General features: G+C 42.1%; 1 protein-coding gene across 6 annotated transcripts in view; it reads left to right on the top strand.

Moving 5' to 3' along the window:
- Nucleotides 1-26419, top strand: part of RBPJ (recombination signal binding protein for immunoglobulin kappa J region) — a 233712-nt gene that overhangs the window by 118353 nt on the left and 88940 nt on the right. The window contains exon 1 of one of the 6 annotated variants that reach the window (XM_003356884.5): nt 11211-11774. The exons of 2 other annotated variants lie outside the window; for them this stretch is intronic. In XM_003356884.5, the coding sequence (XP_003356932.1) occupies nt 11716-11774 (59 nt within the window). In that variant the 5' untranslated portion in view covers nt 11211-11715. Of the gene's footprint in view, nt 1-11210; nt 12008-26419 lie in introns of those variants that run through there. 3 more of the 6 variants (XM_005666569.3, XM_003356883.5, XM_003128890.6) reach the window with 3 other exon arrangements.

A 26419-nucleotide genomic window follows, 5' to 3' on the forward strand; every position in this document is an offset into this window, starting at 1 on the left:
TTAACATTCTATAGCCAAAAAAGCACAAACAAACCTCACAAAAATAAATTCCACTTCTAGAAGTCTAACGTGTGCAAGTCATGCTCTCTGAGCCTCAGCTACAGCAGAAATAAGAGATATTTATGAGAAGGACTGGGAGGGTGCAGACTCAATCGTATTTATTGTCATATTTTCACAAACTGCATATCACTCTTTAAATAGAAAGTGGTTCTGCTGCATGTTAGACTGACATAACTTTTAAAAAACACTTTCATAAAACTGAATACTTCTGCATGTGCTGTTTTTTAGAAGTTATCTTTCGGTTCTTAAGACCTTTTTTTTTTGGCCTAGATTCTGTGATTTGTTGACTAGTTTGAAAACTTGGAAAGTACCATGCAATACAGATATAGCTTTGCTAGTTAAAAATAAGATACTTAGTATTTGCTGGTGAAGGAAAATCTGATGCTAGGTAGGTAAAGCCTCATGATGAAAATCAGATTCACGTTTCATAAGAACATTTCTGGAGAACTTTAGGCTTGAAAAGTAGGAGCCAAATATTTCTCCCAGATGATAGTTTATAACTTTCACTAAAGTCAGAAGTAATTCTGAGGGTAGGATTTAAGCCAAGTGTTTTGAAAGCTGGGAGGAAGGGGGGGAAAAAATGAAGGAAAAGCTTGTATAAATTTCTAAATCTTCCCCAAAGTACTTATATGGGTGGTGACTTGCAGTTAAGATCTTGAGAAATGTTTTTTCCACTAGTGGGATATTAATAACACCTTAATACAATTTATTCTACTTTCCACAGAATGTTGATCATGATAGTATTTTGTTAAATAACCATTTAAGAGGAAAAAAACCCACATAGGACAATGCTGGTTATAATACCTAACACAGAGTCTTTAAAGATTTCTGTAGTTTCTTTAATGCGTTTTACATACTAAATAATATTGCTATGAGACTGCGATGAAATTGTTCCGTTTTTCCTATTGCGTAAAACTAAATCTGCTCTCAACATTTATTGATAGCTTAGTTAGAAATTATCTTAGATACCTTTTTTCCTGCAGTAATTTCATAAGATTTCTTTTTTTAATCTCCACCAATTGACATGAAAATTAAAATTCTAAAAATTAACTAACATGAAAACTATTGACATAATGGCAATTTTAATAGTGACAATGTCCAACTTTGATTATGACATTCAAGGGGATTCTGCATTAGTCAGCTGTCTTTGACAGAGTTATGTATTTCGTAATATGGGAATTGTTTGATATCTTTCATTATTTGTCAGTGGTTGAATCGACTCGTTCCAAAGTCAATCTTCTTAGCTCTTAATCTATTTTAGACAAGGGTGCTAGCCACAAAGGTCATCTCTGCAAGGTGATACTTATCATTACACTATCTTTGACGCTAAACAACACAGATGCAAATTGTGAAACCTTTCTGGTAGGTTTTCTTTGAAAAACTGATGAAGGTCATCTGCCCCAGGTTAATGATAACATGGGCCAGAGGAGAAAAATATAGAGATCTTTTTCTGTTCTATTGATTTTCTATATAACCATACATTTCATTTTGCAAATAAATGTGCCCACTAATAATAAATACAGGAGTTCTCATCAAGTCTCAGTGGTTACCAACCCCACTAGTATCCATGAGGACGCGGGTCGATCCCTGACCTCACTCAGTGGGTTAAGGATCTGGCATTGCCATGAGCTGTGGTGCAAGAATAAGACACAGCTGGGATCAGCATTGCTGTGGCTGTGGTGTAGGCTGGCAGCTACAGCTCTGATTGACCCCCAAGCCTGGGAACTTCCATGTGCTTGCTGCAGGTGTGGCCCTAAAAAGATCAGAAAAAAAAAAGAACAAAAAAACAATAAACTTCCAGGTAATTTGTGCCATTTAATTATCTATGTAATTATCCAATTTGATAACAAATCTCTAAGGCAGGTATTCATAGTCCATCTAATAGAAAACTGTTCATGGGCATAAGTGGTACAATTTCCTAAAGAAGCAGCATTTACTGAGTATCTACCATGTACCCAGGTATTTCATGGCAGCTAATTTCCAAAATGACCATAAGCCATAGGTTTTATATTCCTCATTTGCAGATAAGGAAATATTAGTTTGCCCCAAATTAGCCAGCTGGCTAGTGGTGGAGGTAGGACTCAACCAAAGAGTCAGTCCAGGGCTTTTTCCTTCATGCCCCAGTTGTTTTTTTAATTATGAGTGTTCAGCATTGACTCAACACAGAACCAAAAACCACTACAATATGTGATACATGACCAGGGGGAACATTTAGGAAGTCAAAATTCAAATATATTCTTCTATAAACAGATAACTGGAATTTTATGATTCAAATGGTGTTGTCATTGTGTGTTAGATAGTGTTAACTGCCTTTATCTTGCTTATGTCATGAAAAGAACAAGATATATCAATCACACGTGGAAACATTTTCTTCCAATTATTATTAGCTACAAAAACTTTTGACAAATTATTCGACTTGTTCACATTCTTCTCACCAAATGTACATTTGATTCCACTTACCTTTCACATTACCAGGGTGAATGGCCCCTTTTTTTTTCTTGTTGCACCTTTTTGAACTGCTGCACATGTTAAGCTTTGCTTAACTTGGACCTAAAAAGCAAAAAAAAAAGAAAGAAAGAAATCATATTCTCAGGGCCAAAGAATCCTGTTTAAATTCAAGTGCAATTGGAAAGCAAAGGGTGAATGTTTATTTTTGTTTCTCAAGTTCTCCTGAAACCAATTCTGTGACTTCGTTTCAGTGTTCTCTCTCTGTCTTTTAATCCTAGAATTAGAGCTTATTTTCCTTATAGAACTGCATAGTCTTTATGGAGTCTATCTTTCTTCCTTCCTCTTTTCCTCTTTCTTTCTTTCCTTTTTTCTTCCTTTCTTTCTTCCTCCCTCCCTCTCTCTTTCTTTCTTTCTCTCTCTCTTTCTTTTTCTCTCCCTCCCTCTCTCCCTCCCTTTTTCCTTCCTTTCTTTTGGCTGCGCCCAAGCAAGGCATGTTTAAGTTCCCAGGCCAGGGGTGGGACCTGTGGCACAGCAGTGACCTGAGCCACCACAAAAACACCCAATTCTTAACTTTCTGCACCACAAAAGAACTCCTGTGGAATCTCTCTTGACCTTTTTTTCAATCTCCTGTACATGTAATTAAACTTAATTAAAATATAGTAGAAAATGACAGGGATACTCTTACTTGTGGAGTTCACTTGTGGCGCAGCAGGTTAAGGATCCAATGTTGTCACTGCTGTGGCTCCAGTTTGATCCCTGGCCCAGGAACTTCCACATGTGCAGGACTACCTGCGTGCCACCCCCTCCCCCTGCCAAAAAAAGGGAGGCATTGAGATGAATAAAAACCCTAAGTTAAGAGACTTCTGTGAAGTAAAATGTTCCTAATTTCCAATGTGACTTATGAGTAAGACTTGCTTAGGCACACAGCCGCCTCACAATCTGATCACATCAAGCCCTGCTTTACACCCTTAGGGGCTTTTGTTGGCCATCTACAGCAGGTTTCCCAACCCTTCTGGACATGTGACTCTCTTAGAAATTAAATAATAATAAGGATATTGCCATTTCTGAATGGGTATGATAATGAAATGAATTTGAAATGAACTAACATCAATCTGGTCAAAATCATCACTATGTTTGGCTGTTTTAACATTGACTGTTGAAGCATTCAAGACATGCTTTGCAAGAATTTTCATGAGATGAAGGCAACGTATGAACTTACTAAATAAAAATAATATAATGATGAAAATGAACACTGGGAGTGCCCATTGTGGCTCGGCAGAAACAAATCCAGTTAATATCCATGAGGATGCGTGTTCCATCCCTGGCTCCCTCAGTGGGTTAAGGATCCAGCGTTGCTGTGAGCAGTGGAGTAGATTGCAGATACAGCTCAGATCTGTTGCTGTGGCTGTGGTGTAGGCGGGCAGCTGCAGCTCTGATTCAACCCCTAGCCTGGAACTTCCATATGCCACATCTGTGGCCCTAAAAAAAAAAAAAAAAAAAAAACCCACAAAAAACACAACAACAAAAAAACCCCCAAACACTCGAGTTCCTCCTATGGCACGGTGGGTGAAGAATCCAACTGCACTGTCTTGGGTCACTAAAGAAGGCAAGGGTTCGATCCCCGGCCTGGTGCAGTGGGTTAAGGATCTGGCAGTGCTGCAGTTGTGGTGTAAGTTGCAGTCATGGCTCAGATTCAACCCCTGGCCTGGGAACTTTCATATGCCTTGGGTGCAGCCATAAACAAACAAACAAACAAAAACCCCAACAAAAATGAACACTACTGTAGCAATTATATTACAGGTAGCATTCTATGTGCTTTAGACATCATAAACACTTTGAATGCTCATGAGCTCGGTGCTGCTGTCTCCATTTCACAGGTGAGGAAACTGAGGCACTGACAGGAAAAATAACTTGTCTAAGTTCTTAGAGCTAGAACTCATGCAATTTGGTGTTAGGGCCTGTGTTCTCTCTCATGGGGCTGCCTAGTAAAATTTTCAATGTTTTAGTGGGTCTCATTTATAAGAGATGGTGTAACTTCATCTTAGAATTAAAGCCAATGTTGAAATGGGTCACTCTGTTTAAATCAGCACAGCAAAACACGATCCCTTCACAAATGTGTTCATCTCACTGCCACTGTCTATTCCACGTGTCTACTGGACATACACTTAGGGGCTCCCAACTTACTCCTCTTAATATTTATTTATTGTGCAGACATGTTCTTATTTCTCTTGTGTAATAACAGAGGAATTATTACATCCTATGGGACGTGCATGTTTAATTTTAAAAAAACTGCCAAACTGTCTTCCAAATTGGCTGAACCACTTTGCATTCCCACCAACAATGAATGGCCGATGCCATTCGTCAATATCTTTACCAGCACTTGGGGTCGTCAGTTAAAAAAAAACTTTTTAAGCCATTTATTATGGTTTGAATTTGCATTTCCCTAATTGCTAATGATGTGGAGCATCTTTTTCATGTGTTTATTTACCATTAGTAGTCACAGCTCTTCTTTGGTAAAGTGTCTGTTCATATATATATATTTAAAAATAATTTTAATTTTTCCATTCATAGGTGGTTTACAGTGTTCTGTCAACTTTCCACTGTACAGCAAGGTAACCCAGTCACACATACATGTATCCATTGTTTTTCTCACGTTATTGTGCCCCATCATAAGTGACTAGATATAGTTCCCAGTGCTATACAGCAGGATCTCATTGCTTATCCATTCCAAAGGCAATAGTTTGCATTCCTCTTAATGTTAAATATTTCACTTGTTGGTAACAAAGAAATGATATGCCATCTGTCCCTTTAATGTGAAACTCCCAAAGAAAAGACGACACCCATCTCCAACAACAAAGATTCTCAAAGCTTGGTTCATGGACAATTTGCATCAGAAACCCTGACCAACCTGCTAGAAATGCCTGTTTCTGGGCTTCAGCCCAGATTTGATCACTTAGATTCTTAGGGAGTGGGACCCAGGTGATTCTGATGCCCACCGACTTTTGAGGACCACCTGTCTGCCAGGTTCTCCTTGTGACCCTGCGTGGGCTGCCTATCCCCGAGTCTTCATGCACCACCTGGACTTCCCCTGAGTACGAGACTCTGACACCTCAGAGCTTGAACATGCTGTTTCCTGTGCTTCTTAGGCTTCCTCCTCTTTTCATCTTCTGAACTCCCACTCCATGAAGATTCAGTTCAAAAGTCATCTCTGCCTGGTTTCCCTGGGCCCATCGGGCAAAGGTTAGGTGCCTCTTCCACTTGTACCTCACTGCCATTAAACTCATATTTCTATCTTAGGATTACCCTGCAGCTGGTCTGTGTATTCTGTTAGCTTAGGAGTGCCCTGAGGTCTCAGCACTGTCTATCTTTGTAAATCACCAAATATCATGCTTGATGTGGAGGGGCAGGGGCTCTCAACTTGCTGTTTAAATGGACTGTGAGTCCAGTGTTCACAAGTGATTGGAGTTAAGTACTGACAGCTCTGCCATTCTTTTTTTTTCTTTTGTTTTTTTAGGGCTGCACTCATGGCATATGGAGGTGCCCAGGCTAGAGGGTGAATTAGAGCTGTAGCCACTGGCCTACACTACAGCCACAGCAATGCCAGATTTGAGTTGCATCTATGACCTATACCGCAGCTCACGGCAACACCGGATCTTTAACCCATTGAGCAAGGCCAGGATTGAACCTGCATCTTCAGGGATACTAGTCAGATTCATTTCCACTGAGCCACAATGGGAATTCCTGCAGTTCTTAATTCTACTGAGATGGTAAATCATGTACATGACTTCTATTGGAAAATAATTTTCTAGCAAGTAGGAGGAAGAAAATGCTTTTATTTGGTCATTTTTTCTTCTTGCACATTTATCCCTTTTCTTTCATTTTTTTAAAATTAAAAAAAATTATTTTATTTTTTGCTTATTAAGGCTGCACTTGTGGCAAATAGAAGTTCCCAGGCTAGGAGCTGAATTGGAGCTGCAGCTGCTGGCCTACATCACAGCCACATCAACACCCAGATCTGAACTGCATCTGGAAACTATACCACAGCTCACGGCAATGCCAGATCCTTAAGCCACTGATCAAGGCCAAGGATTGAACCCATATCCTCATGGATTCTAGTTGTGTTCATAACCCACTGAGCCACGACAGGAACTCCTCTTTCTCTCCTTTTAAAATGTTTCATGGAGTTCCTGGCTCAGTGGTTAACGAACCTGGATAGTATCCATGAGCACACAGATTTGATCCCTGGCCTCGCTCAGTGGGTTAAGGATCTGGCATTGCCATGAGCCATGGGGTTCATCGAAGATGTAGCTCAGATCCTGTGTTGCTGTGGCTGTGGTATAGGCCAGCAGCTGCAGCTTTGACTTGACCCCTAGCCTAGGAACCTCTGTATGCCATGGGTGTGGCCTTAAAAAAAGACACACAAAAAAAAGATCAAAAAAAAAAAAAAAAGTTCTATTTATGTATTTGGCCTTGCCCATGGCATGTAGAAATTCCTAGGCCAGGGATGGAACCAGTGCTGTAGCGGTGACAATGCCAGACCCTTAAGCCACTGACTTACTAGGGAAGTTCTACAATGTTTTAGATTTTGAATAAGCAATACATGTGCCTGGTACAAAGTTCAAAGGATCCAAGACAGATGACTGAGAAAAGCTACCTCCTCACCTACATCCTCAACAGCTGAGTCCCTAACAGTGAAGCAGTCACTGTTAGAGCTTCTGGTGTGTCCTTCCAGAACCCTGTAGAAGATATAGGCAAATAAGTATATATTTATCTATCATTATTTTGCACCTTGTTTTTTTAAACTTTGTGATCCTTCCCCATAAGAACATAAAAATTAGCCCCTACTTTTTAACAGATGCATAGATTCAATTCTATGAATGGTGGTTTTTTGTTTAGTAAGACATCTTTTGATGGATATTTAGGTTACTACTAGAATTCTCTACCATCAATAATGCTGCAGTACACATAGAGGTAATTTCATACGTGTGAGTGTATTTGTAGGAAAAATTTCTAGAAATGGAATTGCAGGATTAACAGGTAGTAACGGTTTTATCAAAATGGTTTTCATAAAGATTATACCCATTTTCACTCCCACTAGCAACACATGCGAATACCTGTTTCCTTATGTCCTGCCAATAGGGTTTTCTTTCCTGAGGTTCTTCAGTGGAGTAAAGGAAATGCTAGGCTCACCTACTGGTCTAACCTAGGAGTAAGAATTTTTTTTTTTTTTTTTTTGCAAAAAGTTTATACAGGTGTTTGCTCTGTAGGCTCTTTTTTCCTCCCAGGCAAGCTGGCACTGGAGTGGAGTACTCATTACTGGTCTAGCCTCCATATTGTTTTGAACCCTTAAAGGCTAAGTCTGCAGAATCTTTTCTACTCTGCTCTAGAAGTGGATGACATCTCACTCATTCCACAAATACTGGGCATCTGTCATGCTCTGGTGGCATTGTTCTGGAGACTAAGGTGTGAACAATGGATAAAAGAGACAAAACTCCCTACTCTCATTAAGATTACGTTATAATTGGAGTTGGCACAGTGGGTTAAGGATCTTGCATTGCCACAGCTGTGGCTAGGATTCGATGCCTGGCCTGGGAACTTCCATCTGCCATGGGTGCAGCTAAAAATAAAAAATAAAATAAAATAAAAAAAGATTGCATTATAATGGGGGGGAGGCAGAGGATAATTACAATACACAGATATGATATACGGTCTGTTAGTTTATGGTAAGTGCTGTGGGAGAAACACAGAATGAAAGAAAAGGAAGTATGAGGAGTTAACTTTCTTGAACATGGGCAGGGAAGGCCTCACCGAGAAGGTGACACTTTAGCGAAGACTTGAAAATAGTGAAGGAAGGAGCATGAGGAGGGGAGGGGAAGAGCAAAGATGGGAGTTGAGGAAGTCCTAGGAACAGCAAAGAAGGTTAGGGCTCAAGGAGCAAGGGTAAGAGGCGAGGTCAAGGAGGTCAGGGGATTTGGGTGGTAGGCCCAACTGTGCAGGTCCTCATAGGAAAATGGAAAAACCATTGGGAGTTCTAGAGGGTTACTCTGAATCCCCTGCTGAGAACAGACTGAGGGACGGCAAGAATGGATGAAGGGAGAACCAGTTAGGAGACTTTCTGGAAACCAGGTGAGAGATGAGATGGTTTAGACTGGGCTGGTTGCCATGGAGATGTGGAAGTGTTTGGCCTTGTTTGATGGTGGAGTCAGCAGGATTTTGTAATTTGGATGCTGGATGGGAGAGGGAAAGGAGGCAAGAATGACTCTGAGGTTCTTGGCTTAAGTAGGTGGTAGGATGGAATCGTCATTTGCATGCATGGGGAAAGTATGCAGGTAGAGCATATATTAGGGTGAAAATGAGTTGTGATTTGACTTGTGGTTTACCATGGCTTTCAGTGGCCGGGACTCTCAGATGGCCATTAATGGTCTGGACTAGAGCATGAGTGAAAAGCCTTCTTAGGATGGAGGGTCAAAGGATTGTGTGTTCATGGGCATTGTCCTCTTGAGCCAGCCTGTTCCAAATCAGTGCTGCAGTGATACTGCATTTAGTTCTCTTACATCTTCTTTTATTCTGCATGAAACACTTAATCAAAGGGATAGGCAAATGTGTAGTGTGCACACACATACACACACTCACAAACTAACGGCCTTGAAAAACAACTCAAGAACTTAATTTCACTACATTACCAGCAGAACACAAGCCCTTATTAAAAGATTCCCTGTCCTTCAAAATTCAGACTATTCAACTCTACATTTGTGAGTCTATGATGTCATCAAGACACAAGGCTAGGCTAGTATAGAAAGCACACTAAGGCAATCTTTTTTTTTTTGCCTTTTCTAGGGCCGCTCCTGAAGCACATGGAGGTTCCCAGGCTAGGGGTCTAATTGGAGCTATAGCCACCCGCCTACACCACAGCCACAGCAACGCGGGATCCGAGCCCCGTCTGCGACCTACACCACAGCTCATGGCAACGCCAGATCCTTAACCCACTGAGCAAGGCCAGGGATCGAACCCAAAACCTCATGGTTCCTAGTCGGATTCATTAACCATTGAGCCTCGAGCGGAACTCCAAGGCAATCTTAAATGAGCCTTACTGAAGAATGTAAACAGGAACTGACTGTACAAATAAATAATCCAAAAAGAAGGAATGCACTTAAAGCAGTTGTCCCTAAAGCATCTGATGAAACAATAGCCAAAATGTGGAATATTCCACATACAAGGGTGAAGGAAAGCAAAACCAGTATTTTAAATCCTTAGTGGAGGAAAGGGGGAAAAAAACCCAGAAACTGATTGATAGGGCTTAATTTAAAAGTCTAGGAAGAAGTCAGGGGAAAGATATTAGACTTAAAAAAAAAAAAAAAGTCCTTGAATGGGAGGCGGAATCTACAAATCTACAATCTGAGAACGCAGAAAGTAGCATTTTTTCCCTAAGTCTTGGGACCAGCGGGTACATCAGAAAGAAAACAACCAATTGCTACAAGAGAATGGCTAAGGAAATCCAAACTTGTTTTAAAGCAAGTAAAGTGGTGGCCAGACTGGGTGACTCAGAGGCATGACTCAAACCCGGCACTGGGGGCCGTCAGCTCCCGGAGGCCGGGGGCACGGCGTTAAACACATTTTAGGAAAGTACCAGGCGCGTGGAGGGCGACAGGAAACCTCCCCGGGGATCGGCCTGGGGCTCCTCCTGCCCTAGAATCTGACCTCTTACCACCCAAACTAGGAGGAGTTTCTAATCTGGCTTCCCCTTCTTTTAGAGGCCGCCCCCACACTACCCCCATTTTTCTACAAAGCGTCACGCGGTGTGTGTGTGCGAGATGTCGGGCGCCTCCCAGCAGCCCTCCGCCCCGCGCTCCCCGCCACGCGCCCCCTGCCCCGCCTCCGCATCGAGCCGCTCCCTTCCCACCCCGCCCGCGCCCGCCGCCCGCCGCCCGGGCACGCGCGGCACGAACAGCGCCCGGAGCAGCGCTAGACAAACACCTGTCCCGCCAGGGCTCCGCGAGATTTGGGGAGAAAGCATAGGCAACAGTGGGCGCGTTCTCGCGAGGTTTAGGAAATTTCCCACGGCCCGTGTTGTGTCTGAATCGAGTAGTAGAAGGCGGTGGGAAGGAGGTGTAGCGTGAGACGGGGCTGCCCGCATTGGGCACATGCGCAGTGCTGGTCGCGCGTGCGGCGCCAATCCTGATGCGCCTTCAGCAGGTTTCGGGCTGTGAATTCCAGTTCTCCGGGTTTTGGGGCTCCCTGAGGGAGGCACCGTGCTGGATCTGGGAATCTCTAGGAATTGAAAGGACAAGCATGGGGGGGGGTGTTGGGGGAGGAGAAGAAAGGGGAGCTGTAGGTAGGGAGGAGGGGGCAGGGTTCGGGCCCCGCACCTTTCTGTTAAGTGCCCAGAGGGGCCAAGTTTGCTCGGGGGCTTCCAGGTTTACGTCGCCTGAGATACCCTTAGGACAGTGAGCAGCGTTCTTGACTGTGTCAGGCCTCCAATAGGACCATGTCAGAGTCTGTACCCATATATACTTGGTTCACACAGGTCTGGGGACTGCGATGGGGTCCTAGGAAGGCTTACACGAAGGCAGCTCTCTACCCAAGCAGAACCTCTGACTTGAGTGCGGGACGGGGGAGTGGTGGCTTTCGATTACAACGCAGTTTTCACCTCTGGAGAAAAGGACACTCTGGCGTGTGTATGCGAGGTGGACACCGGGGCGGGGGGGAGTCTGCCAGAGGCCTTGGCCTGACCTCACTTCACACCCAAGGAGAAGAAAACTAAAGCAATAGAGCTCATCTGCAAAAGTTTTCCATTTAGAGCTCTGGAGGGTCGGGCCACTTTGTACTCTTGTCTCTCTCTCTGCTAGCACGGGGGTCGAATGAACTGAGATAGTTCCTGATTTGTCACTCGCCCAGGCATCTCTGTAGCTCCAGCACCTAACACTGACATTAGCATAAAGGAAGCGTCCAATGAACGTTTGAATGAATGAAACGGGCTGGGAACTAGAGTGAGCGGGAAGCCACTTGGAAAACACCCATTTGAGGAGGTGTTTCATCTAGGCCTGTGAAACGCGGCAGATTTTCCCAGGACCCCTCCTCCCTTTCCCTCGGCTCCGCCTCCTGACCCCTTCATTCCCCGTCCCTGGAGTAATCCCCTCCGGTTTTCCTCAGTCTCCACGTACGTCCCTCAGGGCGCGTCCCAAAACCCGGATAACCGGAGCACTCCCCATGGACCAGACGGAGGGCTCGCCCGCGGAGGAGGTGCCTGCGCATGCTCCATCGCTTGGGTAGGTTTCCAGGGAAGGCAGCGAGCTGGATCCCCTACTCCGCTGGCGGCGCGAGGCGTCTGGCTCTTCGCTGCGGCTGTGAGGGGAAAAGGAGCGCGGGGGCTGGGTGGAATCGAGGAGTGAGGAAAAAGGGAAGGGGCGGGGGAGAGGGACCAGGGAAGGCGTCAGGGGGAATCTCGCGAGGGTTGGAGTTTTGGCGAGAGTTTGTGGAAGATGGCGCCTGTTGTGACAGGGTAAGTCTGGGGGAATCGGAGCGCTGGGAACCGGGAAAGTTGCGGGCGTCTCGCAGTCCGCGGCGGGCGGCGGGTTCGGGGGCCGCGGCGCGCTTGGCGTTCGGCGCCGCAGGAGCGGCATCGCGTGCGCCGAGCGTGGCGGCAGCGGCGGTGTGTGTGGCCGTGCGCTGCCCGGTCTGCGCCGCCGCGGCTCGGGCTCCGGCGCGTGAGGGCGGGCGGCGGCGGCGGCGAGGCCGGCGGGTGCGGGCGTGAGTGCGGCCGGGCGCGCGGGGCCCGCGGGCGCCGTGCCCGTCGCGCGCCTCTCGCGCCGCCGCTCGCGGGCCCTGCCTCCCGGCCCCGCTCAGCTTTGTTCCTCTTGGCCGTCGTCGCCTTCTCGCCGAGCCGATGCCCCCGGCCCCTGGTGCTTTGTCTTTTCCCGCTGCCCCCCGCGACTCTCTACCTCCGGCCCTTTGTTTCGCCGCCTTGGGCGCTTTGTCCGACCGGTCGCGCCCCGCATCCCTTCTCCTTCTCCATCTCCTCCCCTTAGCTGTCCTTCCTCCCGTGCCCCTTTGTTGTGCCCCTCTCTATTCGGTAGCTCAGTGACCTGCCACAGCCCAGGCACCAAATTTCTGTCTTTCTTTTCACTTCTCACCCCCCAAATCATTTTTCTCCCTTGTCTCTCTCTCACCTTTCTGTTTGGTCCTTGAACACCCCCGGAGGCTTTGTCTCCCTTATCCAGGGACTTATTCGTTTGGACCCCCATTCTCCTCCCTTCATCGGTTGATTTATCCGCTACCCACGGTGTTTGTTGGCTGAACTGTCTCAGCCCCAGGGACTCCATCTGCTGCTTCTACGTGCAGACAGACCCTGCGGTTTGTTGTTGTTTTTGTGGGTCTGAGAGATGCGTGGGGATACTTAGTTTCCTCCGCGGCGCTCCTCCTCTCCGCACCCTTTTCTCTCGGGATTGAGTGCACACCTCCCTACCACCCTTTTCTCTCAGGATTACAATGTCTCCAGTTTTCTTCGCGGTCTCTTTGGGCCCCTGGTTGTTTTGCTTGGAAACAGTAGCCCTGGAAAAAGATCTGGTCTCTTGGTTATTGCCCCCCCTCCCCGCCCCTTGGTTTCTGACGGCCTAGGCCAAGGGCAGCTGTCGTAGCTTTGCATCTGGGTTACCTGAGGGTATTGTAGGCTGGTTGGAAGAGGCGCATGGCTTTTTTTTTTTTTTTTTTCCTGTTGGTGTGCGCGAACAATTTCCGATTTTCACGTTGGATATTCTTTTGGTATGTGTGTAGCAGTTGAGTGAATTTTGGTGTTTCAAAACTGTGAGTGTTGGGGTGGAGAATTCCTGCATTTTCAAGACTCTAGATGGAGAGTTCAGTGATTTTACCAGTCAGTCCTGCTTCTCAAGGAAAAAGGGAGGGCATCCTGCTTGAGAATTTGATATAAATGTTTTACTTGTTCTTAATTTTTAGATAGCTTACGATTATGTGATCTTGCACTGTAGATTTATGACAGCCCTCTGTCCCAGCTTTGAAGGTGAAATGAGGAAAGCGCTTAAGAGTGCAGTTTGGGTTGATGAATACTGCTGCTAAAGTCTTTGTGGAGTGCATTAATCAAATGCAATTAAAAGACGTTTAAGTAATAGTCTTTAAGTAAGGTAAAGGCACTGCAAGTGTTAAAGGAGCTTAAATTTGTTCACAGTGCTTATTGTTATGTTAATGCTAAAAACTTGGAGTTTTGTGTGGGGGTTGGGGGAGGGCGGTATGGTGTATTTAAATTGCCTCACTATTCTGGTGCTAGGAATAAGAGGTATTAGATTTACCAATATTACTAGATTGAATATATTGTTCAAGAAGACCCCCTCCCTCGGCCCCACTAGTGGGTCACTACTTTTGTAAGATATGTTACCCATAAAATCATTTGGAGTATCATTTCTTTTTAAACCTCCTAAAGTGCTACTAGCAGAGGATATACAAGTGTAAGGAGTGGTGGAGTGGAAAGCATTTTTTTTAAGGCTATGATTTAAATTAGTATGAATTAGTTTGAGTTTTAATTAATGGAAAATCACCTTTCATGATTGATAAGTGAGGCTTCTGAAAATTTGCCATCTGGGTCCATGAGTTGATTCTACCGATAATCATTTGTCTCCCTGACTTGTTCCTAGGGCAGTCAGTCTTTTGAAGGTAAAATCTTGAGCACACACTCTTGTTTCTGACTCTGCAAAGTGTAAATACATTACAATAATAGAAAGTATTTTGCTTTGACTTGTGCAAATAAGAATGATCATACAAACGTCATAAAAGCAACTTTTAAAAATCAGGTTCAGGTTTATTGTTTCAAAATTGTGTAAGACCTTTATTTTGTGACCAAATAAAATAGTTTTATTGAATTGTATAAGACAGCAGCATATTTAGAAACATAGAATGAGTTGTGATTGGGAAACTTTCATTCTGATTATTGCCTATTAAAGCTTTAAATTTATTGTCTATGCATATTGCAGAGAGTATATTTTCAGAAAAGTGTGTAAGAGGAGTATGAAAGTATTTTCACATCTGTTCTAATATATGTTTCTTAAATAGGTTTGTTTGAAAGTTACCTATTCTTTATCAACAGATTTATATGTGTCCTAAGTGGCTAAGATAAAAAAAATGATGGGGTGGGGGTAGCCACCCTTGCCAGCTGTAGTTTATTAAATAATCTTTGGCACTCTGGATGGATAAAGTATTAAGGGAAAAAGTGGTGTGTTCCAAAATTCTTACAAATCTTAATATTCATATTCAGTCTTTTTAAAAACCTAAGAGTTGGCTTTAAAACATTATTTCACATTTTGCTTCCTCCTAATACTAAATTTCATGTTATTTCAACTAGGGGCAGTATTTTCTCATGGATTGACTAAAAGTTGTTATTTTTGGCATCTGGCTTTGTGATTATTTCCAAGTTACTTTACTTCCCCTGGGCCAATTTCCTAACTATGTAGTAAAATGGGAATTGTAGTTAACTTGCCACATCTGCACAGGATCGCTGTGCCTTAGGATCTGAAGAGAGCATCCTCGAATGGAAGGTGTGGTTAAAAAATCTAGGAATTTTTACTGAAATAAGCTGATGTGAAGTAGATCATTTTTATAAGAAATCAAGTAGGAAATTATGCGCTAAGTTCTTAGCAAATCACAGGGGTGATATGGGGTGAAAAAAACCTGAACATGGGAGTTCTCGTGGTGGCTCAGTGGTAAGGAACCCTACTAGTATTCATGAGGATGCAGGTTCAATCCCTGGCCTTTCTCTGTGGGATGAGGATCTGGCATTGCTGTGGCCGTGGTGTAGGCCTGCAGCTACATCTCCGATTCGACCGCTAGCCTAGGAACTTCCGTATGCTGGGGGTTGTGGTCCTAAAAAGACAAATACCAAAAACAACCACCCCCCAGAAAACCGGAATATATGTTACAGTTTGGGTAATAAAATAGGTACTTTTTTTTTTTTTTTTTTTTAACAGGGAGAGGGATAAGACCACAAGTTGGGGTGTGTGTGTGTGTGTGTGTGTGTGTGTGTGTGTGTGTGTGTTTGTATGTGTTGTGTAAGAGCTTGACGATCTGTCAAGCTCAAATGTAATAACACATTGTGAGATTGTGGAATGCCTTTCCTCTATTGATTTGTTTTCTGCATGTGGTAATTTTTTTTTTTTTTTAATGGTTGCACAAAATGTTTTCATTAAACTCTAGGCCAAGTCTGTTAATAGTGATGACTACTTTTCAGTATACCTTGTATTATTAATGCTTTGTCATTTACTCTAAATATTTTCTAACAACCAGAACCCTAATTTCAGACTTGACCCTTGGCCTAGGAAAGTGTTTTGTATTTGGGAGACACTCTATAGATATTTATTGAACAAACAAAACCTGTTGACTTCCCTCTTCCTGATAGGTGATGTCGTGTCCCATAGTTCCCCAAGCCAAGTTTCTGGATTACTCTCTTAACACTAACCCTTTGCATCTAATCACTAAGAACTGATAATTTTCTTTCGTGAAAAATCTCTTGAATCTGTCTCCATCCTCACTGCCACAATCATGCTCTCACCTGGATTACTACAGATGTTGGCAGCTTTGTCTTTCTGCTTCTAGACACCCCTTTATCCAGTTTCCACTTAGTCTTTCCAAAGAGCAAATCTGATCACTTCACTCTTTAGTTTAAAAACCTTTCAATGGCTCCCCCTAGCAGCCTTCATTAAGAGAGGCAGCAGAATGGAGAGTTTATGAGCTCACTTTTGGGATTTAATCTGAACTGGGTTCCAGTTCTATCTCTGCCAGTTAAAACCTCTGTAAGACTGACAAACGAGCTAATGTCTCCTTAGCTCCTCCTTCATTTGCAAGGTAATTTTCCTTAGTTCTGTGGGTTATTGTGAGGATTACAAGCAAGAAAACATTTTGGGATGTCTGGCACATACCAAGTACTCAAAAAATGTTAGCTGGCATGGCATATGGGGTCCTCTATAACTATTTCATTTACCTTTTCCCCAGCTGAACTGTTTGCCTTTCTCTCATTTCATATTCAATTCTTCAGCTCTATTCTTCAGCTCTATTTAAGAACTTGGAAGTTCCTTGCTTGGGCTCAGCAGTTTAAGGTATTCCTGTGCTTGAAGCATGCTGGTGTTAGTAGGTTATTATTTCAAGATATCCATCTGAGGATATTCTGACCAGATCCACCAGGCTGGATTCAGCGCCCCTCCCTTGTGTCCTAAAAGGACACCTCACTTGGAAGTGTCATACTGAGTCGTAACAAAAGGCAATTGGTTACCTTATGACAGGTAACATTAAAAAAATTATTTGTATTTTCTTATACTCTAAAGAGTGTCTAGAACATGATAAGGACTCAGTAAAAGGTTTTTTGAACAAAGGACTCGGAATCCTTTGAAACTTTGATGCAAACATGATTCGTATGAGCCGAATTTGATGTGTACATATGTTGATTATATAAATAGGGAATCTATTGCTGAAGTACACAAAGGAATTGATATTTTCGGCTATAGGCAGTCTCTAGCCCCGAGAACATTGTAGTAAAACTCTTAGATAAAAGATGTTTTTGGATTATTAGAAAATACTGTATTGTTTGTACAAACCGACAAGCTTAAATATTGCATTTTGGTTTTTGTATAGTTGACTATTCATTGTTTTTCAAAAGTTTCCATTATTTTTAAATGTTTCAAATACTTATTAAGTGCAAAAGGACGTACGTTAAATCTTACAACACTATAAACTGCTTTTTGGGGGGATCACACCATTGCTATATAATCTTCCGGAACACTCAGGTTTTGCGGACAGATTACTTACAGACAATTTTTCCAAGTTTTAGGTTCTTTTTCTGTAAAGTAAGAATGCTGCTTTTGTTGTGTTTATCTGACAGGCACACTGTGATTATCAATCAAGTAAGGTGAAATATGTGAAATGATAAAGGTCAAAATGAAACAATGTATACATAAGCGATTTGTAAGTAATAAAACCCTCTATACAAATACTTTAATTGTAATAATCAGTTTCTCCTGGTAACCTTTCACAGGCAGGGTTCAAGATGGGCTTTTTTATATTGCAACCTGTGGTTTGTGGGTCATGTTTTAGGAAGGCAGCGGTGTATTTAGTGCAGAGGACCACAGCCCTTGAAATATGTGCCTTGGCATTTTGAGCAGACATATTTGGTAAATTACTGCTTGACCACGGATGTTGTCATTGAGTCACCCCCAACTTTTTGGGATCTGCTTCTTATTGCTCTCTTCTCTGCCGGGACAGCCATAGTGATGTAGGAATGTTGAGTGCCCAGCTGCTACCATCTCTCAGACATCCTGCCCAGAGTTCTGGATGCCCCTTAGGCCTGGCACAGCATTGTGATGTTGCTGATGCCTCATTAGGCCTGCTTCTGCTTCAGGGAGTGAAATGATATCCTAATGGTGTGAAAAGGGTAAGGCATTTCCTGAACATAACTTAGTGCTGGGGAAAGCAACCATTGGAGGCACTCTGGCTTGGTTTGTATAATTGGTAGTAATTACTTATCTGTATAAATATTTGTAGGTTTGTTGTGTTGGGACAATGCAGAGTGATAAGCATGACAGCGTTTCAGTCAGATTGGTAAGATCATGGCAGTTTTGGGAATATTTGAACTATTTTACCTTAACAAAAAGATGGAAACCACTGCTTCTCAGGTATCCTGAGTTGCAGAAGCCTTCCAGTGAAATGCTGCACTGGTTGGATGTGAGATGAAGTACACTAGAAAACCAAGTTTACCCTTTAAAATCACCCTCCCACTTTCTTTTCTTTTTTTGTTTGTTTGTTTGTTTTTTGTCTTTTTGCCTTTTGTAGGGCTGCTCCCGCAGCATATGGAGGTTCCCAGGCTAGGGGTCCAATCGGAGCTGTAGCCGCCAGCCTGCACTAGAGCCACAGCAACGCGGGATCTGAGCCGAGCCGTGTCTGCAACCCACACCACAGCTCATGGCAACGCCAGATCCTTAACCCACTGAGCAAGGCCAGGGATCGAACCTGAAACCTCCTAGTCAGATTCATTAACCACTGAGCCACAACGGGGACTCTCCACATGCTTTTCTGTATTCAATATTTTTAACTTAGCCTTAGAGCTAATTTTTTTGTGAATTTGTTAACTAGATGATAGAGTGGTAAGTGAATAAGAAGAGTTTCTCATAAAAAGTTTATATAACCAGGAAAAATGTTTGTCACTTTATGAAACCCTGTTATTTTTTATTAGTGTGGTAAAGATTGTGTTATATAACTGTAGTATTAGTTGCCTTATAAAATAGAGAACCAGTGTTAATGGATTTTTTCTTTATTATTATAAACACCTTTTTTTTTTTTTGGCCTGTGAAGTTCCCAGGCCAGCGATCTGATCTGAGCCTCACTTGCTACCTACACTGCAGCTGCAGCAATGCCGGATCCTTAACCTGTCCCAAACAGAGTTATAAATGATATATTGACACATTATCATCTCCTTAAGTCCATAGTTTACGTTAGGGTTCACTCTTGGGGTACATTCTGTGGGTTTAGGCAAATGTATACTGTATCTCCAAATGTATCTACCATTGTAGAATACAGAGTACTTTCATTGCCCTTAAAAAAGCCTCTGGGCTCTGCCTGTCCTGTCCGTGGCATCCTCCTCCCTTACCCCTGGCAACCACTGAAGTATTTATTTTCTCCATAGTTTCCAGCATACTTTTTCAAATCATTTAACTTTTGGTTTGAGTATGAGAAAATTTTTTCATGCAAAAAATTATGTAGTTCTCTACAAGGCTCCTGGTTTGTACACCAGCTGGAGAAAATAGAAACATTGAGGTCCCCAGACGTGAAGGGATGGTTAAGGGAAATGAAGGGTATAACCATGCTTTAGTGATTCTCCTTTCTAATTGTTATAATAATGTTATATTTGTTAAAGAATGTTATTGAGCACTTAGTAGGTATAAGAGTTGTATACTGGCCTTATAAAGATGGCTAAAAAATGGTTCAGCAAAGCTCATGATTTAGTGGAAAGTACACAGGTAATAAGAGAGATTATAAGTGTATAACAGATTATAATGTTGGTGGGAATGCCAGTGTGAATGATTATCTCTTTAAAAAATTTTTTTTCCTACTTTTTAATTTTTGTTTTTGAATGATTATCTCTTAATTTGAGTTTGTATGGTGGGGTAGGAAATAAAACTGGAAAAGTGGTTGGTGCCTCTTGGAGGACCTTGAGTGCTAATGAGCTAAGGTTTTGAATATCAATTAGGAATTGGAGGGGTTGGAGTTCCTGCTGTGGCACGGTGGGTTAAGTAAGGATCTGGCATTGTCTCTAAGGCACTCTTGAGTGAGTTCGATTCCTGGCCGGGTGCAGTGGGTTAAGGATCCACTGTTGCTACAGCTGTGGGGTAGGTCGAAGCTTTGCCTGGTATTTGATCCCTGGCCCAGGAATTTCCATATGTCAGGGATGTGGCCAGAAAAAGTAAAACAAAACAAAAAAGAACAAAAAAAGGAGGGGGGGTGCTGAACTTTTTTGAAGAGGTGAGGATGGGTGTAAATACAGTTGGCACTTGAAAAATATGAGGGCTCAAGGGCTAGTAAGTTATAGTAGGCCCTCGAGCATCTGAAATTCCCCTGTATCTTTGGTTCTGCATCCTCAAATTCAACTGGCCTGAACCATGTGGTGCTGGAGTATTTACTGTTGAAAAAAATCCTAGTATAACCTCAGAGTATAACTTGTGCTGTTCAGAGTCAGCTGTAGTGTAAAATAGATTGGAGTTGATGGAGCCCTTAAGGGGACTACATATAATCAAGGTCTGATCTTGGAAGGCCTAGGAGTGGAAAGAACAAAGCAGCTCTTGAGGGGCAGGGTGGAATAGGAAGCTTTGAAATCAATGCAGTATTTAAAATCTGTGGTTATGAGTCACTTAATCTAAGTTTTGCCCTTGTCTAAAAATATGGGAGAAAATAATACTTCATGGTGTTGATAGGATTAAATGAGATGTATATAAAATGCCTTGCTCAATTATGGGAGTAACGGGTGCTTAAAAAATAGATCCTCTTCTTCCGCCTTTCTGGAATAGAAAGGATACCAGATGGGGTTGGGGAGAAGCGTAGAAGAAAAGTTGGGAAAAAACTGAACGATTGAAACCTGGGTGATGAAGTAATTACAGATGGGAAAGTCTGAGTGAGGTGAACAAGTGTCGTAGAAACGACAGTGTTTGTTTCTTTTAGCTTTTAAATAAATACTGAGTATTTCTGCATACTGAAGTAATATTTAACATCTTTCTGTAATTATATAAATGTGCATGTATTATCTTTCTTTCTCTGTCTGCATCCGTTTATCTGATCTATAAGTGAGCTTCATAGGGACAGGACCAGTGTTTTACTTATCTTGCATGTTGTGGAGCAACTGCTATCGGCCAGGTTGTTATTTGCTGGATGAATGTAACTTGAATGAATTTAATAAAATATAATACTTGCCACTAGGTGGCACTTAGTCTAAGTGACAAAGCTGATATTCAGCATAGATTTTCTATTCATGTGTGATTTTTCTATGTGGAGCCCACATGTACACTGACACCCTGGATTATGTTCAGCTTTCTGTTGGTTCTGGAAGTATAGTTGATTTACAAAAATTTACCATTTTTAAGCTTTTTTTTTTTTTTTTTTAACGGCTGCACCTGCAGCATGTGAAAGTTTCTGGGCTAGGAGTGGAAATGGAGCTGCAGCTGCCGGTCTGTGCCACAGCTACTGCAACTGCAACACTGGACGGAGCCGCATCTTCGACCTATGTCACAGTTTGTGGCAACGCTGGATCCTTAACCCACTGAGCGAGGCCAGGGATTAAACCCCCATCTTCATAGACACTATATCAGCTTCTTAACCTGCCAAGTCACAATGGGAACTCCGGACTCTACTTTTTGAAGTGGGCTATGAAAATAGCATATATGGCAAATAGGAGTTCTCTTATGGCACAGCAGGTTAAGGATCTGGCATTGTCAACTGCAGCAGCTTAGGTTTGATTCCTGGTCTAGGAATTTTAAATGGCCGTGGACCTGCCCCTCCCCCCCAAAAAAAACCCCAAAAAAATGAAACCCCACTTAGAGTGTTGAAAACAGAGAAGTATAATGGATGGCATTAGAATATTAAAAAGAAGCTGAAGTGAAGCTCAGTGAAATTCGCAAGTGACCAAATTCTCCAACTCTAGTTCATGGTTTGTTCTGGGGGGAGAGACTTAGGCTGGTCTTTTACTCTTCTGTATTTATACCACTAGGCTGTCCTTTTAATGTTTCATGCACTTTGTTTTGTTTTTTGTTTTCAATTTAATTCATTTTTTACTAGTCGAATGACAAGTTTTTTTTTTGACTGCGTGCATGGTATGCAGACGTTCCCAGGCCAGGCATCGAACCCCCACCACAGCAGTGACAATGCCAGGTCCTTAACCCACTAGGCCACCAGGGAACTCCTACAATGTTGTGTCAGTTTCAGATGTACATCAAAGTGATTCAGTTATACATATACACATATCTGTTCTTTTTCAGATTCTTTTCCCATACAGGTTATTATAGAACTTTGAGTAGGGTTCTCTGTGCTATATGGTAGGTTCTTATGATCTGTTTTATATATAGTAGTGTGTATATGTTAATTCCAAATTCTTTTTTTTTTTTTTTTTGTCTTTTTTTTTTTAGGGCTGCATCCATGGCCACGGCATATGGAGATTCTCAGGCTAGGGGCTGAATTGGAGCTGTAGCCGCTCGCCTACACTATAGCCACAGCAATGCAGGGTCCGAGCCGTGTCTGTGATCTACACCGCAGCTCAAGGCAACACTGGATCCTTAACCCACTGAGCAAGAAAGCCAGGGATTGAACCCAAGTCCTCATGGATACTAGTCAGGTTCCTTAACTACTGAGCCATGACGGGAACTCCCCAAATTCTTAATTTATCCCTTTCCCATTCCTACACTTCCACTTTGGTAACCATAAATTTGTTTTTTATGTCTGTGAACTTTGTTTTTTAAAATAGTTCTTTCTCTCTACTTTTGTGGGCTTAGACCAAGAATATAAATTTCTCAGCTCTAAGCCTGGGAGTGCTGCTGCCATAAACCATCAGTTCTGAGCCTGCCTGTTCTTTCTTTCCTCTTTTGCTGTTTTCCTGTTCTTGATGCTGCCTACATTCTTTATCTTGTACTGTATTTCTATTTTTTTATTTTTATTTTTGTTATTCTTTTATTTTTTTGTCTTTTTAGGGCCGCACCCACGGCATATGGGAGTTCCCAGGCTAGGGGTCTAATCAGAGCTGTAGCTGTTGGCCTATGCCAGAGCCACAGCAGCTCGGGATTCGAGCTGTGTCTGTGACCTACAACGCAGCTCATGGCAACACTGGATCCTTAACCCACTGAGCGAGGCCAGGGATTGAACCCATGACCTCATGGTTCCTAGTCAGATTCGTTAACCACTGAGCCACGATGGGAATTTGGAATTCCTCTTATACTGTATTTCTGACTGACCAGGGTGGCCACACACTTGTTCTCACTGCACACCTCCTCGCCCACTCTACTTAGTCGCTGCCTACTCTAGAACTGTCTGGGTTTACTTACCCTGCTTCACTCCACTCTGCCTCTTGCTTCCCTAGCTTCTTAGTTCTGCCACCTGTACTAAAAGTTGCACCTGGCTATTTCCAAAAATGGACAGAAGAGGAGATGGAGAAAAAAAAAGACTATCAGATAGGGAAGGAGATCATGACTTGAAATTGTAAACTGAAAGATGGGCTTGTTTATGAACCTGGTGATTTTCATACAGTGATTTTTCTAATGTTTTTATGTCAAGAAAATATTACTTTCTTGACAATGGAACTCATTAAATCTGTTGTGTATGTCATCTGTGCTTATCCAAATGTCAAGGAAGTGAATTAAATCCATTTTAGCATTCCAAATATAGTGGTGATAGTTTGGGTTTGGTAATTTACCTACAGCTTATAATAATGAGTTTCATGATTTGATTAAATGGATAGTGTTGAATTAGTGGGAGTTGTTAAAAAAACAAACCTGGGTAGCTGTAGCTTTTAATGATTATTTCCTGGTTATTGGTAAACAAGTCATTTTTCATCCTGGCTTTCCACTATGATATGGTGTTGATGTGTACATTTTAATACAGAATTTAGTGGCAGTCCTTCACTTACTTTAGTTTCTTACCTGTAACTCTTGGAAGTTGTCAGTGAGTAAATATCTTTTAAATTACATTAGAGTTTAAATTCACGTGGTAGCTTAGGTGTGCAGTTGATTTATTTTTTCATTTCATTTTACCTTGTTTCTACAATTTCAGGGAAGTGAGTCTCTTGGTGTGGAAGTTTTTCTTAAGGGTTAATTAATGCCATCTATAAACACTCATCTTGATAATTTTTCTGGTTGGAAAAATAATGTTTGTTATAAGAAATTCAAAAGTTTTAAAAATATGTCATGTAAAGTGAACTACTGTGTAGTATTGCACCAGGAAATTAACTACTGTTATCAATTGGGAGCATATTCTTCAATTTTTTAAAAATGGAAATGCTAACATTTATTTTATATTAAAAATGTCAGTGGTTTAGTAAACATAATGTTTAAGGGGATTAGGGAACTGACATTTTGTTGAGTATCTACTGAATCCTCAACCTCACTGTGAAGGGAGATGGTATCTCCAGGTTACAGATAAGTCTACGGGTTGGGATTTAGTGATTTAACCCACGTTCCCATAGCTTTGCCTCCGCCTTTACCATTGCACTACCCTGTGCTCAAAGAGCTTTTGTTTATCTCTCCACCTAAATGTTAATCACCTGAAAGCTTCCAAGCTCTCTACTAGTTGGCAAGACAGTCCAAGATATAAGTAAGCCTAATACTAGGTTTTAAGGAAAAGGAGATTATATTCTTCTCTATTTGATTACTTTAAAAATAAATCTCTATTCTTGACCAGCATTTGAACTCAAAAGGTTCTCTGAAAAAACATCATTTATCTTTAAGTAAAATTTTTATAATTTAAAAAATAATATTGTCAAGTACTCTGGGATGATGTTCTATCAGTTCATCTTATTCTTTTTCTACCTAAAGACCAATTTTCAGGTTATTTAATTATTTTGTATCATGTTGTATGGCTTAGGACAAGTTACATAATTAGTGAACTTAAGTTTCCCCATTTGTAAAATGGGGAGCATATCTCAGAATTCTAGTGAGGATCAAATGTATGTATGCAAAGGGGCTGCCAGACCAGGCTGTTCTGTAAGAGTTGCTTACTGTTGATTTCCTTTCTTATGTCTCATCCAAGCCACTGCCAGATCTCTCCTTTACTTATTTTTTCTTCTTTTTTTTAATGGCCTCACTTGTGGCATATGGAAGTTCTTGGGCCAGGGATTGAATCCTGGCTGCAGATGTGACCTGTGCAACACCAGATCCTTTCACCCACTACACTGGGCTGGGGATCAATCCTGCGCCTCTGCAGTTGACCCAAGCTGCTACAGTTGAGTGCTTAAGCCACTGTGCCATAGCAGGAACTCCTTTATATTCCTGTTTTTGTTTCAAGTTAAAAATCTGGTTTTTCATCCCAGGTCATCGATAAATAACCCTTCAGTTTGATCTCAAAACCTCCTTTCATTTTCCTGCATCTTTTGTTTTTGTTGACCATGAGATCTTTAGTCTTGACTAATAAGACACTTTTTCTCCTGTATATTTCATCTTTTCTACCTGTTCTTCCTCCAGTCTTAAATATTGTGGTTTACAATCTGTCTTTTTCTTCTGGTCTTTTCTATCCTTTGACTTTATCATCACCTCAGATGTTTAGATACATCTTTCTTTCTTTCTTTCTTTCTGTCTGTCTTCTGTCTGTCTGTCTGTCTGTCTTTCTTTCTTTTTCTGCTTTTAGGGCCACACCCACAGCATTTGGAAGTTCCCAGGCTAGGGAATCAAATCGGAGCTGTAGCCTCTGGCCTACACCACAGCCACAGCAACTCAGGTTCTGAGCTGAGTCTGTGACCTACACCACAGCTCATGGCAACACTGGACCCTAACCCACTGAGCTAGGCCAGGGATCAAACCTGCATCCTCATGGTTCCTAGTTGGATTCATTTCCGCTGCGTCATGACGTGAACTCCTAGATACATATTTCTAAGACAATTACTGGTTGTTCCGTAGTCCCACCAAACTTGTTTTTCCCCAGACAACTTTTTTCCACCACCTGTTACACCATTCTATAAAATGGGCTTGATATCAGTTATTAATGCTATTGTTCATCTAGCAGGTAAAAATGAATTTCCATATTTTCCTTCTCCCTCCTACTCTTATATTTTCTTATTTTATTGATGACCACATTGTCTCCTTTCTGCTTCCAATTTTTTTTGTCTCATATTCTGGGCTTCTCCTTGCTCACTGCCATTGCTTTATTCTCCAGGCCAACTTCATCTCCTGGTTGGACCACTGTCATAGCCTTGTCAGCTGCACACCATACCACCTCCAAATTGCTTCCTTGTTTGGTCTATGGCTGTTGGTGGTTTGTTAGTGTACATCTGTTAGTCTTTGGGGGTTTGGGGAGGGGGTTTGTTTGGGTAACGTAATTTTGTTGTAAATAGTGTCCATAGACTGATTTTCTTGTCTAGAAAATGTGGGAGAGGTTGTAAGACTATGTTCCTGCCACCACCATTCTAAAATCCTGTCTGAGTTTCTAGTTATTTAGACAAATACATGTTGCTTGTAAACCAAGTCAGTTTAAAGTGAATAAGTGAGTTCCTAAATCCCAACCCCCAGAGATATGCACTGCCTGCAATGGGGGGAGTAAGTATACTTGTAGACTTGAAACCAGTTCTTCTCTTGGCCATGCCCATGCATAGAGAAAGGAGAAGTCATGATTACTATTTTTATGAAAGATTTGGTAAAAATCTGGACTTTTTTTGCTCACATTAAAGATTAGTGTCAACATCTAT

The sequence above is a fragment of the Sus scrofa genome, chromosome 8, assembly GCF_000003025.6.
Source record: "Sus scrofa isolate TJ Tabasco breed Duroc chromosome 8, Sscrofa11.1, whole genome shotgun sequence".
Taxonomy (NCBI): Eukaryota; Metazoa; Chordata; class Mammalia; order Artiodactyla; family Suidae; genus Sus; species Sus scrofa.